This window comes from Bipolaris oryzae, assembly GCF_000523455.1.
Source record: "Bipolaris oryzae ATCC 44560 unplaced genomic scaffold scaffold_93, whole genome shotgun sequence".
NCBI lineage: Eukaryota > Fungi > Ascomycota > Dothideomycetes > Pleosporales > Pleosporaceae > Bipolaris > Bipolaris oryzae.
In genome coordinates, this window is record NW_006911369.1 from 40001 (window position 1) to 55437 (window position 15437).

At 48.7% G+C, this 15437-nt stretch overlaps 8 protein-coding genes across 8 annotated transcripts; 3 read left to right on the forward strand and 5 right to left on the reverse strand.

Moving 5' to 3' along the window:
- Positions 1-31: 31 nt before the first annotated feature.
- Positions 32-1247, reverse strand: COCMIDRAFT_99009 (uncharacterized protein; the record flags this gene model as incomplete). Its single annotated transcript, XM_007691188.1, has 3 exons — positions 32-306; positions 356-572; positions 648-1247. The coding sequence occupies 3 exons, from the start codon at positions 1245-1247 to the stop codon at positions 32-34; spliced, it is 1092 nt and encodes a 363-aa protein (XP_007689378.1).
- A 637-nt stretch (positions 1248-1884) lies between these two features.
- On the reverse strand, positions 1885-2878 carry COCMIDRAFT_38008 (carbohydrate esterase family 1 protein; the record flags this gene model as incomplete). The annotated part of the gene is made up of 2 exons (XM_007691171.1): positions 1885-2514; positions 2564-2878. 2 exons carry the CDS (start codon positions 2876-2878, stop codon positions 1885-1887), a joined length of 945 nt encoding a protein of 314 aa, XP_007689361.1.
- A 372-nt stretch (positions 2879-3250) lies between these two features.
- Positions 3251-4364, reverse strand: COCMIDRAFT_99034 (uncharacterized protein; the record flags this gene model as incomplete). Its single annotated transcript, XM_007691189.1, has 2 exons — positions 3251-3960; positions 4013-4364. The coding sequence occupies 2 exons, from the start codon at positions 4362-4364 to the stop codon at positions 3251-3253; spliced, it is 1062 nt and encodes a 353-aa protein (XP_007689379.1).
- Positions 4365-4921: 557 nt separating this feature from the next.
- COCMIDRAFT_38010 (uncharacterized protein) lies at positions 4922-6449 on the forward strand (the record flags this gene model as incomplete). The annotated part of the gene is made up of 2 exons (XM_007691172.1): positions 4922-5042; positions 5140-6449. 2 exons carry the CDS (start codon positions 4922-4924, stop codon positions 6447-6449), a joined length of 1431 nt encoding a protein of 476 aa, XP_007689362.1.
- A 445-nt stretch (positions 6450-6894) lies between these two features.
- On the reverse strand, positions 6895-8861 carry COCMIDRAFT_99048 (uncharacterized protein; the record flags this gene model as incomplete). Its single annotated transcript, XM_007691190.1, has 3 exons — positions 6895-7692; positions 7747-8550; positions 8700-8861. 3 exons carry the CDS (start codon positions 8859-8861, stop codon positions 6895-6897), a joined length of 1764 nt encoding a protein of 587 aa, XP_007689380.1.
- A 2767-nt stretch (positions 8862-11628) lies between these two features.
- COCMIDRAFT_99072 (uncharacterized protein) lies at positions 11629-12129 on the forward strand (the record flags this gene model as incomplete). Its single annotated transcript, XM_007691191.1, has 1 exon — positions 11629-12129. A coding segment is annotated over one exon (501 nt), but the record flags the coding sequence as incomplete, so codon positions are not given.
- Positions 12130-12863: 734 nt separating this feature from the next.
- COCMIDRAFT_99091 (uncharacterized protein) lies at positions 12864-13400 on the forward strand (the record flags this gene model as incomplete). The annotated part of the gene is made up of 2 exons (XM_007691192.1): positions 12864-13135; positions 13181-13400. The coding sequence occupies 2 exons, from the start codon at positions 12864-12866 to the stop codon at positions 13398-13400; spliced, it is 492 nt and encodes a 163-aa protein (XP_007689382.1).
- Positions 13401-14939: 1539 nt separating this feature from the next.
- Positions 14940-15338, reverse strand: COCMIDRAFT_6528 (uncharacterized protein; the record flags this gene model as incomplete). The annotated part of the gene is made up of 1 exon (XM_007691157.1): positions 14940-15338. One exon carries the CDS (start codon positions 15336-15338, stop codon positions 14940-14942), a length of 399 nt encoding a protein of 132 aa, XP_007689347.1.
- Positions 15339-15437: the final 99 nt, after the last annotated feature.

Below are 15437 nucleotides of genomic sequence, written 5' to 3' on the forward strand. Positions count from 1 at the left end.
TTTCAAGACACGGATGCTCTAGGAATGTGACTTACACACTCAATACTTCAACGCCATCGAGAGTTTTGAATGCCCATAGGATAATCATATGGACGTCTGGTAGACCATGTAATTCCGGATCGTTCTTGTAGCTATCCTCATTTCTTATGACTTCTGCCAGACCAGCTATCTGAACCAAAGGATCTTCAGGCTCACGTTCTCGGTTTAGATTAAAGTGTGTTGTCCATGGACCAGGATCGAATTGCTCAACAATATCCGCCAAAACACGATAATCAATCATCGTAAGATGCTCCTTGAATTTGAGATCTGGAACTCGTTAGTACCACAAAGGAATGCTAGGTGAGCGAGTACTAACTGCCAATATTGCAGTCACTCGCATGGCCACCATTGTCTCCGCAATCTATGCATGGCAATTTGGCTATATTCTCTAGGTCGCTGGGAGACCACGTGTCTGTTGCATGAGATGTTGATCCTGAAAACGTCGCACTTGTCGATGATTCTTGCGGCTGAGCTACCTCGTCATGATTATCGGAAGTTGCAATTCGTTCAGGCAATTGATATGTGCGTGCAGGCTGTTTCGTTAACATCTCCGTAGTGCTAGAGTAACGTTGTAAAGGTGCAAATGTTGCTGGCAGGGGCAGCACTACCTGTGTTTCCTCTAGGCTGTAAGTTTCCCTAGCCGTAGAATCAGAAGCTTCTTGGGTCGTCAAACTAGGGTCGGGCGTTGTAGGCGGCAGTTCCTGCTGGCCTACTGATTGAGCTTGAACAGCGCGAACCAGCGATTGTAATCCATGCTTTCTCTCCCAGTACTGCTTTACGCGTATGTCAGCGTTGTCAGGGTATGATGGTACCTTCCCTCGGAATGACATTGGAAGACCCAGTAAACTGCGTAATTCGTAGATGGTCTGCAGGTGCTGGGACGCTGTGCCGACTATAGCACTTCTCGAGCCAGGGTCACCCGCTATTCCCGTCCAAACGATCTTGATATCGTCATGTCTCTCATTGCTGTTATCTGTCACGAGCAACAGCTCCTCAGGTACAACGAAGCCGTGAGCAGCTGCGCGGCGATCACCGTCGATGGACTGGAACTTCCAACAGCTGCTATGTAGCCAGGATAGGTCTGATCGAACGTCGATGTGGTTGAGCCCTCCATCCTGAGGGGTTTCGGTTTCATGGTGTGCTATGTGATCTAAAGTGGCGGTTGACGATCTGCTGTCGTCTGCGTGTGCAATGGGGTGGTCGTCCATGGCGCCCGCTGGCTACCGGCAATAGCGATTGAGGAAAGAAATGACAGCTAGCACTACGTTAAGAGACTTTGAAGTTATTATTCGAAGTTATATGAAGAGGCGGAGTTCAGATTTGCTTAAAAACCTGACAAGCGTGGCCAAGATCGCGTCAAAAGAAGGAGCCCCGGAGTGTGTTTACAAACGCCGCTGTTGCCACAACAGCGGGTGAGGTCGCGTTCTGTCAGGAGCTGTTGCATTGCAAGAAAACCCCCAAGCATGCTCCCCGTGCTAATAAGAATGTTCGCCGGTATTGGAATCAAAAGGTCAGTCTACAGTATCGACGGCCATGCGCTACCATCACGTGCTCGTCAGTGTTAACCTGGTCCATTGGGACACATCAACAAACGGATTGCTATGGCCAAACCCGCTGTTGGGATACAAGGTGAGGTCCACGGCACTGCTGCCATCTGGTGCCTACTACACCCTAGTCGCTCATACGTAGAACACGGGGAGACAAACTACAGAGCGGTCATGGAGAGCAAAACTTTACTTCAATGCGTGGTGTGTATCTCTTGCTTGTTTTTTCGACGCTGCCATTTCATTGTACCATTGTGTATTTTGCCTCCTGTCTGGTAGCCTTCCCGCTTGCTTTAAAGTCTCAGATAGTCCACTTTTTGAACCATTCGAGGATAATAGATGTTGCCTCCGCTTCCTCACACGTCAACAGGTCGTCTGTATCACCATTTGGAAAGGAGCTGGGCCAATCGTGCCCGATATTGGTGTAGTTGTAGTGCACGACTACATCGTCCCAGCTATGCCTCATCACCTTCTGTTCTCCATCGCACAGGTATGTAGTCGCATTGACAAGCGCATCGTATCCATTGCGCTGCGCCCAGTCATTCACGTATGTGACAATGTCTGAGCTATTTGCGTTGCCGCGCGTGTTAATTCCGCCTTCATATGGAATTGTATGATCACGGTAGCCATGAAACTCCATTAGCGGTACGGGTTTGCGACTGGGATTGCAAGGCGGTGGTTGCTGATTTGTATCGAGGTAAAGGGCACCGGATACCGGAGCAAAAGCTGCGATGCGCTTTGTTGCTTCGGCATCACATGCAAGAATGCCAGTAAAGCCGCCGCCATTTGACTTTCCAGTTGCGTAGATACGTGAAGTATCGATGCAATATGTCGTTTCAAGGTGATCCAGCAGCTCCAAGGTAAACGCTACATCGTCAATGGATTTGGGTGCATCAGGATCGCCCTGGAATTGCTGAGTTCCCTTTTTGTTCTGTGGAATATTAGCATTTTTTTTGCAGAATCTTCGTGCAGTCGCGTACCGGGACTCCCTCAGGATATACCGCAATGCCCTCAAATCCATAACTTGCGTTGGAGAATTGACTCAAAGCTTCCTGATATTCGGCAGTTTTGCCTCGACCATGGAATGAAAATATCAGCGGGATAGGATTGTTCTTTTCATATGATTCGGGAATATGTAGGCGGTATCCGCGAGGTGTGATGCCGCTTTCGCTGTCAATAGTCAAGCTCGTAGATTTGCCTGGGAGGACACCATCCGGAAGTGGCTTGTCGCATCCGCTACTGTCATCTGCAACAAGTACGGTAGCGAGCGCTGACAGAATTAATAAAAGCTTCATAATTTCGCGAATTCAAGCATACAAGAAACAATGTTCCTGAGTGCCTAAATATAATGAGTGACTTTCAGGCGTGCCAAAGACTGACGTTGAACAGAAATCGCGTACGTAAGCAATGATTCTACCGCTTTGCCTTTTTCGGGTTACTCCAATACCAGTTGCATTGGCCGTGCATTAGCAACAACCCAGTTGCCGCACCGAGGCGAAAGACTCCAGGTGCGGCATAAGTCGGTCAGAAACGAATGAATTTACATGAAACATACATACACATATGTATACCATAGGAAATTGACACAAGCTTCCTTCAAAGCAAGCGGTAAGCTGACTGGTGTGAATCTGACAAAGAGTTGAAGGTCATGTTGAAAAAAGCATACCTTAGTCAGTTCTCCATCCTACATAGACTTCGTCCGTCCTGAAGCGTTGCGTGCATGTCGTGTCGCTCAACTTTGTTATCACGCCCGTTCCGTACTCCAGCAAGCCTGCATGGGCAATCATGATACCGTTGTCGATGCAGAACATCTCGTCAGTTGCGAATACGTTGCCACCACGATCCCTTGCCATCATTCCCATCATCTGCTGTAATCTTAAATTCGAACCCACGCCGCCTACAACTAGGACTTGCTGGGAACCAACGTGTGCCATGGCACGCTCTGTGATCTCGACCAGCATGGCAAATATGGTCTCCTGTAGCGAGAAACACATGTCTGCCTTCGTTACGAGTTCTCCGTCCTCGGTCTTCAGTCGTTTTTCGTCAGGTAACGACTCGTCTAGTCCGCGTGCAAGGAAGTCGGCTGCCGCCAATATTCCCGAGAAGCTCGCGTCCATGCCCTTGACACCGTACGGTAAATCGACCAGGTTTTTCCCCTTCTTTGCCAACTGTTCAACATTATAACCTGGGAAAGGGTCATTGGGTATCATAAGCGTCCTGGCAAATCGATCTATGCAGTTTCCTATTGCGATATCCAGGGTTTCACCAAATATCCGGTAGCGTTGGGCAGAATAGGCAATTACTTGGGTGTTTCCACCAGAGACATAAAGGACGACAGGGTTATCAGCGCGTGTTATTGAACGACCCATTTCGATGTCTGCGTCACGTCAACATCATGCTATTGGCTGGAAAGCAAAGGATATACTGACGTCCAACGCAATGGTTCACACCAACCATTGGTTTATTCCAGAGTAGGCTTATTGTTCTTGCGGCAAGCGCGACGCTTTGTAATGGCGCGCCCATGCCAGGGCCCTTTGTATAACATATGCAATTGATGTCTTCAACTTTGACACCAGCCTGTCGCACTGCTTGCTTTATGAGCCGCACGACCCATGTCCGGTGGTGTATCGCGGTGTCCTTTGGCAGGAAGCCTTCGCCAGGTGGGGAATTATACGTGTGCCGCAGGTTTGCGAGTATGATGGGTGGTTTATTTGGCCCAGGATGGGATATGATACCAATCCCTATCTTATTTGCGCTTCCCTCAAGGCCTATGGCAATCATTGTATCGAATGCTGTTGCTGGGTGATTGACGCGTCGAGCGATGCGGGGTGACGTGGGTTTGGATGAAAATGCTTATCGATAAAGCACGAGATTTGAACCACAGCCCGGGTTGCTGGATTTCACGATCCACAACTGTGGCAAAGATGTTCAAGATTATATCAAATCTTTCACCCTGGAGCATTGCTGACAATACCCCCAAATTCATCCATAATCCGACTAAAGAAACGACTAAGGTAGCAGTTCAAAGCTTTCGACAGGCAGACGTCACATTAGCGAGTCAGGTTTTGCAGGGTCTGCCAATCGCTACCATAAACAAAAAAAACCCTCGAGATTTTGTCCACCTTGCTATGGTACAAACCCACTCAAAGGACATCCATATTGATTCTTCCCATATCTTTCAAGCATCAATCTTCGGTTGGAGTGTTGCAAATACTTCTCACCCCAGTACATAACCCACATCGGCCAATAAGCGCAGCCTCGGCTCCCAACCGCTAAATAATATCCACCAGAACAATCCCAGCCACCAAGCCTCCCACATCGCAACACCACTTTTCTCTATGGCGGACTTCGATGTTACTAGCCGGAAGTTCTTGGATTGGCTGAAGCATACCGATGCGCAGATCAGCTCAAAAATCCAACTGGAGGATCTGCGCGCAAAAGATGCAGGACGAGGCGTCGGTAAGTAACATGCATGACCAGACACACTAAGCCACTTCCACACCCTCTTTTTCACAAGTATTACTACTCATGAAGCTTGTGCTGATACATGCGACAGTTGCGAAGCAGGACATTGCCGAGCATGAGCTTCTCTTCAGCATACCCCGCTCCTCCATTCTCAGCGTAGAAAACAGCATCCTATCTACCGAGATCCCTCCCGCCACCTTCGCCGTCCTTGGTCCCTGGCTTTCTCTCATTCTTGTTATGCTTTATGAGTACCACAATGGATCCGCCTCGAACTGGTCTCCATATTTCGCCGTGCTGCCGACCAATTTTGATACCCTCATGTTCTGGACGGAAGACGAGCTGGCGGAACTGCAGGCTAGCGCTGTAGTGAACAAGATTGGCAAAGAGGGGGCAAATGAAGTCTTCATTGAGCAGTTGCTACCTGTGATCGAAGAGTTTGCGGATGTCATATTCAGTGGCGATGAGAGAGCTAAGGACAAGGCCAAGGAAATGCGCGCACCGGAGAATTTGGAGCTCATGCACAAGATGGGAAGTCTAATCATGGCATACGCTTTTGATGTTGAGCCTGCAATCTCGGACAAAGAAGTGGATGAGGAAGGCTTTGCCGAGGAAGAGGAAGATGCTGCGCTCCCGAAAGGAATGGTGCCGCTGGCCGACATGCTAAATGCCGATGCCGATCGGTGCAACGCCCGTCTTTTCTACGAGAAAGATGGTTTGGAGATGAAGGCCTTGAAGCCAATCCAAGCTGGAGAGGAAGTATTCAATGACTATGGTCCGCTGCCCAGAAGCGACCTCTTAAGGCGTTATGGTTATATTACCGATAACTATGCGCAGTACGACGTCGTCGAGATCCCCACATATTTGGTCTCACAGACCCTTGCTCATGACGGGGTATGGCATGAGGAAAGGATCGAGTATCTGGACGAACAAGACATAGTGGACACAGGGTATGACATCGCTGCCAGCGTTCCCTTCTCACTCGAAGAAAGCCTTTCACCAGAGCTCATCATATTGGTTGAGACCATGCTGCTGTCACCAGAAGAGTTTGAGCGCCTGCAGAGTAAGGGCAGGCTGCCTAAGGCCGAGAAAATAACTGGCAAAGCAACGGAAATTCTTTACAAAATTGTGCAAGCTCGCATCGCGCAGTACCCAACCACGCTGGAGCAGGACTTGCAGATTTCTTCAGAAACGCAGCCCGCTCAGATCATGTCGCGGAAAGAACGCCGGGTTGCGATGGCCAGAGCTGTGCGCATCGGCGAAAAGAAACTATTGGTACAAACTGAAGAAAGACTAGCGGAGAAAGTAGCAAGGGACAATGGCGCAATCACCAAGAGGGCAAGAGATGTGGATGAAGAGGGTGATGTAGAGATGGGAGGAACCGGGAAGAAGCATAGAGCTTAAGCATCACCTTATAAGATGTACAGTTTTGGGTGCCAGGACACGAGACATCCGTGTGAGGCTCGATGAGGGGTACCACGAGAACACCATGCAGAAGGTAATGAGTTCGAGGTAGCAATATGCTTTGGTAAGTTTTGTTTTCTTTTCTTTCAGGAAACATCCGCTGTGCAAGATTCTCGCGACAGCTAGCAGAAGCATCTGAATATCATATCCAAGAAATCCACTGCTAATCTGTCCTCCGATCTAGGCATATCCTACACCCGCTGCACCTGCAAACTCATCCACCAACCTTGCTCCTTCCTTTGCGGAGCTGTTGTACATAACTTGGTAGATCTTTGGATCCTACTGCGAATAAAAACAAAGGGTATAACTTGTCGACAAACCTACACCGAATCCATCCCATGAGTCAAAGCGCTGGACGAAGAAGAGAAGAAGATGAGAGAAGAAATCACCTCCCTGCTGCGGCATTGGCAGCATTGCCGGCACTGGCAGGGTGGGCAGTGGTAGGGGTAGGAGGAAGAAGATGGCCCGACGCAGATCGATTGTGGTTCTCAATCGGCCGACGACTTGGACCTGGCGGAGGTTGTTGAGCGACCTTCTCACCCTGCCGCTCAATCATGATACGGTATCTGATGTGTAGGTTATCCGTCCAATCGACGGGATATGTTTCATCGTCTTCACTACTATCACCAGCGAACCGCCATCGGTCAGCCAGACGGTCATCATATTTCTCCGTCTTCTGGCGCTTGACACCTCGCCGGTCGATCATCATTCGCCCACCTCGCCCAATCCGCCGACGGAAGCGAGACTGATCATGGAACGGCACATCTTCTGGTGGCGTGGCGAAGCGTATTCGCGCGGTTCTTTGCGGATCTGGTTGCTTGCTCAACGGCGCCACTGCTGTGGCATCAGCGCCCTCTCCATCAGAAACAGAGGCAGGGGGCGTAGGAAGCTGACTTTCTGTGAAGACGGTACGGAAATCAGACTTCGCAGCAGCCGGCTCCAAAGGCGGCGTAATGGGTCGCCATGTTGCATCGACCCAACCAACGTTCCATTTCTGGTGCTTGACCAGATTGTCTTCGATGAAACTGTCGATTGCCTCGGTGCGCTTGGCTTGTTGCTCCTCGAGGTAGACAATGTCGCCATCCACAAGGCGCCCATCGGGGCGTGTGTTTGGAGGCTTCATGCCTGGCAACGTCTGGCGTTGCCGCTCGACATCAACAGTTCTCTTGGGCTTGGGTGCGGGCTGCAACGCGTTAGTCATGTGCAAGGCATCTGTGGAGTGGCTCGAACAACGTACCTTCTGCGTAATAAGCAAGTCGTCGTCATCACCCTTGATGCTGAGTCTACGCTTGAGTTCCTTGACGGCGTGGCGCTGTTCGAAGATCAGTTTGTCAGTTGCAAGTTGCTCTCTGATCATCGCTTCTCGTCGTTTGACTTGCGACATCAGTAGGCGAGCCTCTTCCAATTCCTTCCTTAGCTTCTTCAGTTTCTCTGTCACTTGAGCATCACGGCCACGCGTCTTGCGGACCTGTCGCACCTCGCGACGTCGGAAGCACACGTATGGATCAGCGTCATCGGTCTCGAGATTGGTCTCAAACTTCAACGAAGGCATCAGCGGGCGGTTGCCTCTTAGCAGCCGTTGGTTCCTCCAGTGCTCGTAAACATCCTTTGCAAACCGCCGTGCAGATTCACTGATGGTCTCATCGAACTCGGCTTCGAGCTCTTCATAAGCAAGCACAGGTGGGTTATCGACAGCGGCGAAAGGCTGCTTCGTCGAGGTAGTTTCCTCGAAGAAGTAGATAATCTCCTCGAACTCGTCTTCTGAACATTGGTCGTTCTTACTCCTTTTCTGGTTGTAAGACTTGAGAAAGGCTACATCATCACTGGTCATGCAGTATGGGCAGCCAGACGTATCCTCAACAGTAGATGAGAAACGGATGTAAGTGGCAGGTTGCGTGAAGCGCTTTGGATACAGATCTTCATACTGCAGATTACTAGCGACGGCATCTGGGGTTGGGATGTAGAGCTGAGCAATCTTCCCACCAGCTGCTCCTTGTGCTGCTGCCTGGGCGGCAGAGATGACGGCCTGCAAATGGTGTTCCTAGGTTGCGTATTAGCTTTTGAACTGAAACTGAAAAGACGCCAAAGGTGAGTAACGCAAGATATCAGTTAATCAACACATGGCCCATGGTTGAGGCTGGGGAAGCGTTGATAGACAGTGAGTGCCCAAAGGGGACTAGCGCAACTTACAATCTCCTCGCCCTTCTCAACACCCGTCTCGACCTTGGGGATGTGGCGGGAGGCATCGTCATCGGCAAGCTGTTCAACCTCGTTTTCGCGTACAACGGGTAGATTCTGTTTTGTAGAGAGCTTGCGCTGGCGAAAGCGCTGGCCTGTTGCGCGAGCAGTCATTGTTGTTTGTCGCTATGCACGTGATGCGTGGTTGGGTTGGGCTCCGTATGGGGTGCGATGCAAATCCTGGCGCCCCGGGGCGGACCAGCAAAGAGGTGAGTCACTCGCCCAAGAGCTGTTGCAACCACCAACGCGTCGCGATATTGCGGATATCGGTGTCAAAATTGTCGCACGGCCTACAGCATGCGATCTATCGCGTCGGAAGTGATGAAAAGCGGTGTTGGGGTGCTGTTCGGCGATGGAAAAGGTTTCAGTGAGCGGCGATGTCGAGCGTGTTCAAGCGGTTGCGCTGGGGGCGGTTTGGGAGGCAAGGAGGTGCAAGCGAGACTGACGAATCACAACTCCGGACGCTGGCAATACATGGTCATTGCACTTGGAATCTTTTTCCCTGCCGCACGCAATGTGCGCATGATGTCTATTCTCCATATTCATTCCCCCAGCAAAGACTAATGCAACCCATCATGCTGGTTTGCAGTCGCTGTTGTTGTGTTCCACGGTTCGGTGAGGAGGTGCGTCCCAATCCGGTTTAGCGCAAGCGCATACACGCGGTCTACTTGCCTCGGGGCCGATGTTTCTCCTAATAGTAGTAGTAGTATTACAATTACCAGAACGTAGACTAGACAACATGTACTATCGGTGTACAGTACAACATGGCGCGAAATGAATATACTTGAATGTTTTCTCAAAAAATCGACATTATTCTTGCTAAAGCCCTATAATGTGTAATTGGACGAAAACCAGTTACTTTACTACCTCTTTGCGCACGCTGCAAAGCTATCGAGCAGGGAAAGACAATAGAGAGAGATATAGGCAGTGGTAATGGTCAAGTTAATGTAATTTTTTCCATTTGCAGAAAGGTGTTCGAGGAAAAGGGTTTGGTCGGTCAATAATAGGCAGATAGGCGGATGTCACTGCACATGGCCACGGAAACCTACAATGAACGAAGAAACTTGATGGCGTCTTGTGAAGAGACCGAAATTAGCCCCAATTATCCAATAGATACCAATTTAATTTATCCTATCTCAGGGAGCGATGTGTTGCTTTCCGTGTGCCGCAATGCGGCAGTGTCGAAGACTAGGGGCGAATTTCTCTTTTGTCGATGCTCACATGTTCAGAATAGAAACAATCACTGAGACATTAGGGTATATGTGATCTACCGGGAACCTAACTTTCAGGTATTAAGCGCGAGGTTTTTTGGAGGAGGGGGCGAGAATGGCTACTCGACTGACTTTCCACATCTGCTGTGCAACTTCGCCGCAATGTTGCATACGAAGCGCTTACGGTCACTCTCTCGGTTGTTTCGGGGAACACCAACGCAGTTATGATCTGGATCTTTGTACTGCCCTCTTTTTCCAACTGAGTACAAAGGAGCTTGGCAGCGCGTATAATCGCTAGGCTGACTTGTACCACCGATGGGTGGATACCTTGAATGCGCCTCGCGGTTGAAACTCTGTGAGTTGAGTACGTTTTATGCTTCGACGAGTATGGTTCGGCTTGCTAAATTTTCTGCTTTTACCTATGCTGAAAGTGTTTTAGTGATCTGCTTTTCTTAACAACCAACGTAGTTTAGCGGGAGTGTACAGAAGGTAATGTTGGTGAGAGCTATCGGGCATCAACAGTGGGAAGTGGCACAGTAGCATGCTGGAATACGATATTGCAACTTGAGTCTTGGAAGCGCTGGGACGTTTTCTGCTGCCAATGTGATATCTACATGGAAGATCCTTCGCGGCGTGGTTCGTCGGATCCGGTGATGGGTCTGAATTGCTCTGCAGAGAGGCATAGTCATAACCATATATGAGCAGATATAAACTCGTAAGTATTCCAGAAGTTTTATGCCATATAAAGAATATCTACCTTTTAAGAATTCTCATACCCTTTCTCAAAGATGCGATATATTCCTTTCTTTGCCTACACATATTTGGCTATCGTGTCAAGTTTGACGACACACAGTTTTGCTCAAAGCTGTAACTCCAATCCTGACAATGTACAACAGCCTTTTGGACAAGAGACCACAAAGGACCCCAGTGCGGCACGCAAATTACGAGAATATTATGCCGACCTTACCTGCTTCGATTCATCTGACGGTTCGAGAGGCACGATAAAGGATCAATGCAAGAGTGTCTGCCCTCCTGGAGAGGAGACTGGAGATGGTCAAGCTGCTTTGGCCTCCCAAAGTTGCATTTTCAATGGCGCGCCCTGGTATTCATCGAGTGGACAGCAAATACCATGTGGAGAAGAGAAGACATACACAGGTACTGATTCAATCAAATTGTAGTATTTTGCTTCGTAATTAGATATTGACTTAGTTTAAAGGTGTCATGATCAGAAAGGGTTATTGCTCTTGCAATCTTCCCATTTTCGAGTTCGCAGGCAACTTCTTCATTGAAGCCATCATCGAAACTGGAAAAATTCTCAAGAAGGTCATATGTCCAGCTTTGCAAGCTTTAGACATGGTGATGAGCATTGGTATGGCAGCTATTCCGCCACCAGGAAGGGCCATCACTGGTGGGATAGGTAAGTACTGCGGCATCTTGTTAGTAGATCACAGTTGACTGGTTTCTTAGTGGCAGCAATTAGATCCGCAAAGGCATACAAATACGCTTACGAAGCACAAGATGCTGCTGACTTATGGGCAGACTTCTTTCTCAGCGGCGCAGACTTTGCAGGAAAAGCAGGATGTGGTCCACTGATACCCACGAAAGCAAATCTCATCAAAAGGGCCTTTGATTCCCTCTCTGACGCTCCTGACGAAGTCGTCCCTGGCGGCATGAATTACGAGGCTTTACCGTGTCCTTCAAAAGGCTGTAAGGGTTGCAAAGGGCCTAAATGCCGAAGCAGCAACGGGAATGGCGACGAAAATGACTCCAACACCAGCGCCAGACCCTCTCAGACCGACAATAGATCCTCGACGAGCACGAATTCTCTAAGTCAAACAACCTCCCCTGCTGCAACGTTAGTAGTGTCTTCCACTCCACAGAAAACGACCCTTTCCACGCTCTCTTCCGCTTCATCTGAAAGTGCCCAGCCAACCACCTCAATCACTTCGACTACTTCATCAGCAACTCCAAGCCAGACGCTTGATTGTAAAGCTTTAGCATCATTAGCAGCCGAAGACGACGTCTCTGAAAGTAATTCTCGTAGACGAAGTTATCCGATTGATCTTAGTCTGCATCAGCTACATAAGCGTTATGGTCCGAAAACGGTAAACGCATGTAGCATTAAGCTTTCGAGCTATAGCTACCCCTCCAGCGGAGAATGGGGTGACCCCCCGCCAATCTCACTGAAAAGATATGGGTTCAATCAAGAGGACTCGTGCGACGATTACAAGTTCGACACGCCTGATCCTAACGCCAAGTATGATACGGAGCATATTCTTGAGTGGCAGGTCGTTGCAGGATTCTTCACGCAAATGGGAGAAGAGATTACGACGGATTTCCCACATCCTGGCCCTGAGGAGGCCAAGAAAGGGGTTATTGTCAAGTTCTGTAAGTATTGGGAAGAATCATGGGGATTTGAGAAGAATCAGAAGATGAGTGGTCCTGCGCCGGTTGCATCTGGGGCGCCAAGTCCTAGCTCTACTCCAATTTCTCTGTCCGTATCGATTTCTTTCTCGGCGTCAGTTCCTCTCTCGGCGTCAGCTTCTCTCTCTATATCGGTTCCTAGTTCCATACAAAGTTCCGACTCTGCATCAAACAATCCCACGCCCGCTCCGCAAGTTTTAGAGTTGACCCTATTCGGGTTGATCGCCAGCCAATACCCGTACAAAAGCAGCAAAGAAGATGATGGACAGTGGACTGATGAGTTCAAGCTCCTTGAGAAATCTCTTAACTCTGCCATCAAATCTCATGTATGTATGCCCTTCCTCTTCTTGTTATGGTCTGATTAATTTGCCTTATTATACAATGAAGTCTAAGCATCGCACTAACTATGTTCTCCATGTAGTTGTTCTATCCGGTATTAACATCAACAGGAAAGAATTACGCGTTTATAGACCAAACTAAGATGACAAATCTGATCCAAGGGAAGACAAAGGAATCTAGGTACAAATCGCTCAGCGCGGGCGAGCAAACTCGCATAGCAGTCCGGAAGATGCGTCAAGTCACGGGAACTTTTATGTATATGCGAGACAAAGACATAGCCGAGATATTCGCAAAAGAGAAGAACAGGATAGGAAAAATGATCGGCCACATCGATAGGGAGTTGCCTAAAACCCCAAAAGTAATGAAGAGTGGGCAGTCATGCACATCATGGCAAACTCAAGATTTGGAGAAAAAGTAGGAAAAGTACATGGATGACGTATTTGATCGCGCAAAGAATAGAGGCGTTGATTTCATGGACTTCAATCTGAAAGCACTGAACCAAGAGTGGGATTCTCAAAGGAAGACTGACGAGTTTAAATCGGATGCAAAAGACGACAAGGCTACACAAGATCGCAAACAGATGCTCAAGGCGACACATAAGGGAATCATCGAGCTTATCAAGAAGACAGAAGATGCATGGGATAAAGTCAAGAATTGGGAGAAGCCAAAAGACTGGTAAAAGTACCGCAGGAGTTTGTATTGCTAGTGAATCAATTCTGTGTTTTGATTTGTTTGACAATTTTTCTGTTGACTCAGTGAATTGTTTACAGAATACACACTCGAAAGGGTATAGTACAATTGATGATGGGAATGAGGCAGCTAGTATCTGGTCTCGATGCATGATATTGGACTGAGGAGCCTACCCTACCCTCCAAGATTCAACGCTATCATAGCGTACTCACTTGGCCTCTTTCATTACGCATATCTGCTCCTGCCTCACACTAACTAACCGTACGAAGAGAGGAAATCTTACTAGGATCTTTCTCTAGAATACCATCCTTGACGTCTCCCAGTTGCAAGATTCCGCTTTCAGTCAGATCCTCCGTCCATAGCTCTTCCAGATCATCCCCAAGCCGTGAGCGTCCGTTTTTTTTGGAAGAGATTTCGAAACTCAGGATCAGGTCTCCAGAGCGAGGTCCACCACTCTAATCTGCGATATGATCCAGGACTCATGGGACGTCTTGGCTCAACATACTTGATACTCTATGCTTGCTGTTTTCTAATTCTCGGTTGACCTGGTCTATCGTTGCATATCAACGGACACCATATTACAGCCTCGTTCAAATATTTCATTCGCAAAGTAGCCTCGGCAAACCCTTCCAAGAGCGGTCTGAGTCTATCGTGTGGCGTAAAGCGAAACTGGTTAAGTCCGTAGCATCGGTCGATATATTATGCACAATCAATGAAGGATTTCATCCTGTCACCAAGCTCTGTGGCTTCATAAGGTGGGGTATGACGCTTGAGTAACCAGATATCCAACTGAATCAGACCCTTTGCCATTCATTCCCCGAAAACACCATGTGCCGTCAGGACGGGCAATGTGGAACATAGCCTCAAGTTTTTCAAGGTTGGGCTAAATTGGTGATGTATCACCCTTAGCTAGAAAAACGCTCTCATCGACCATACATCGCAACTGCAGTTGACGGAGGTGAGGGCCTAGCAAACGAAGGCTCGAAGTAAAAGGGTCATGTTTGAAGGATCCCACCAGATTGGGCAAATGCTCGTTGTGGTCGATATTCATGAACGCGCGTTCCAGAGGATTGAGAAAGTCTAAACAAGCTCGTCTTAATAACTTTGGAACCTGGCTATGGAGGGACAAGACAGCAGCCGCAAAATCGTTTCTTGCATCGCGCCGAGGCCTCGCCTAGTCGCACTCATAGTGTTTGATGGCATCTTTCTCATCGCCATATATTGATTCGCACCACTCAAATCCGCCAGTCCGAATACCCAGGTACTCGAGGTTCGGAAACCTTATCGCAAGATCGATAAGAACGCGTAAGTACAGTTTGAACTCATGTGTAACAAGTCTTTTTTCATCAAAGTAGAAGTAGAAAGGGGCTTCCATGTTGTTGTAGTTGTTGTAGATTTCGAAAGATTGTACGGCCGTAATGAGGGGAAGACCAACTTCCAAGAGGCGCACACGCCAAGGATTAACAAAATACGGCCAAGAGCGACGAGTCGGTGATTCAACTCCTCTGGCAGGGCTGTGTATCGAGAGTCAATATCTGCCGACGATGCCCATTTCGCCGGCCTGATCTTCGATCGACCTGAAGACATGGAAGAGCCACTGAATCTGATTGGTGAAAGACTCATCTCTTCTTCGTACCTCATCTGCAGTCTCTCTATACGGTACGGGTTCACCGTCTTCACCACGCCAGTTGAATCGTGGGACAGTCGGTCGGAATATCACCTCCTGTAAATACAGCAAACGATAGGACAAGAAGCGAGAACGGAACTCTGCTGAGTTGCCTGTGTCGAGAGTGTATTTCTCAAAGAATCCCGAATATTTCTCTGCGCTGTATTGGAACTGACGACTAAGCGTAAGCACGTCCTGTAAGTCATCTCTCGGTAGGTGGCTACAGATCTCATCAATAAGTTCTTGCGGTAGGTCGTTCATGGCTGTATGAGGAACTCTGGCTAACCGCCTCACCAGTCTTTTAATACGCAGACGCCAATGTGTCACAGTTCAGTGAGAGAGGCTCTTGAGCATGACGTA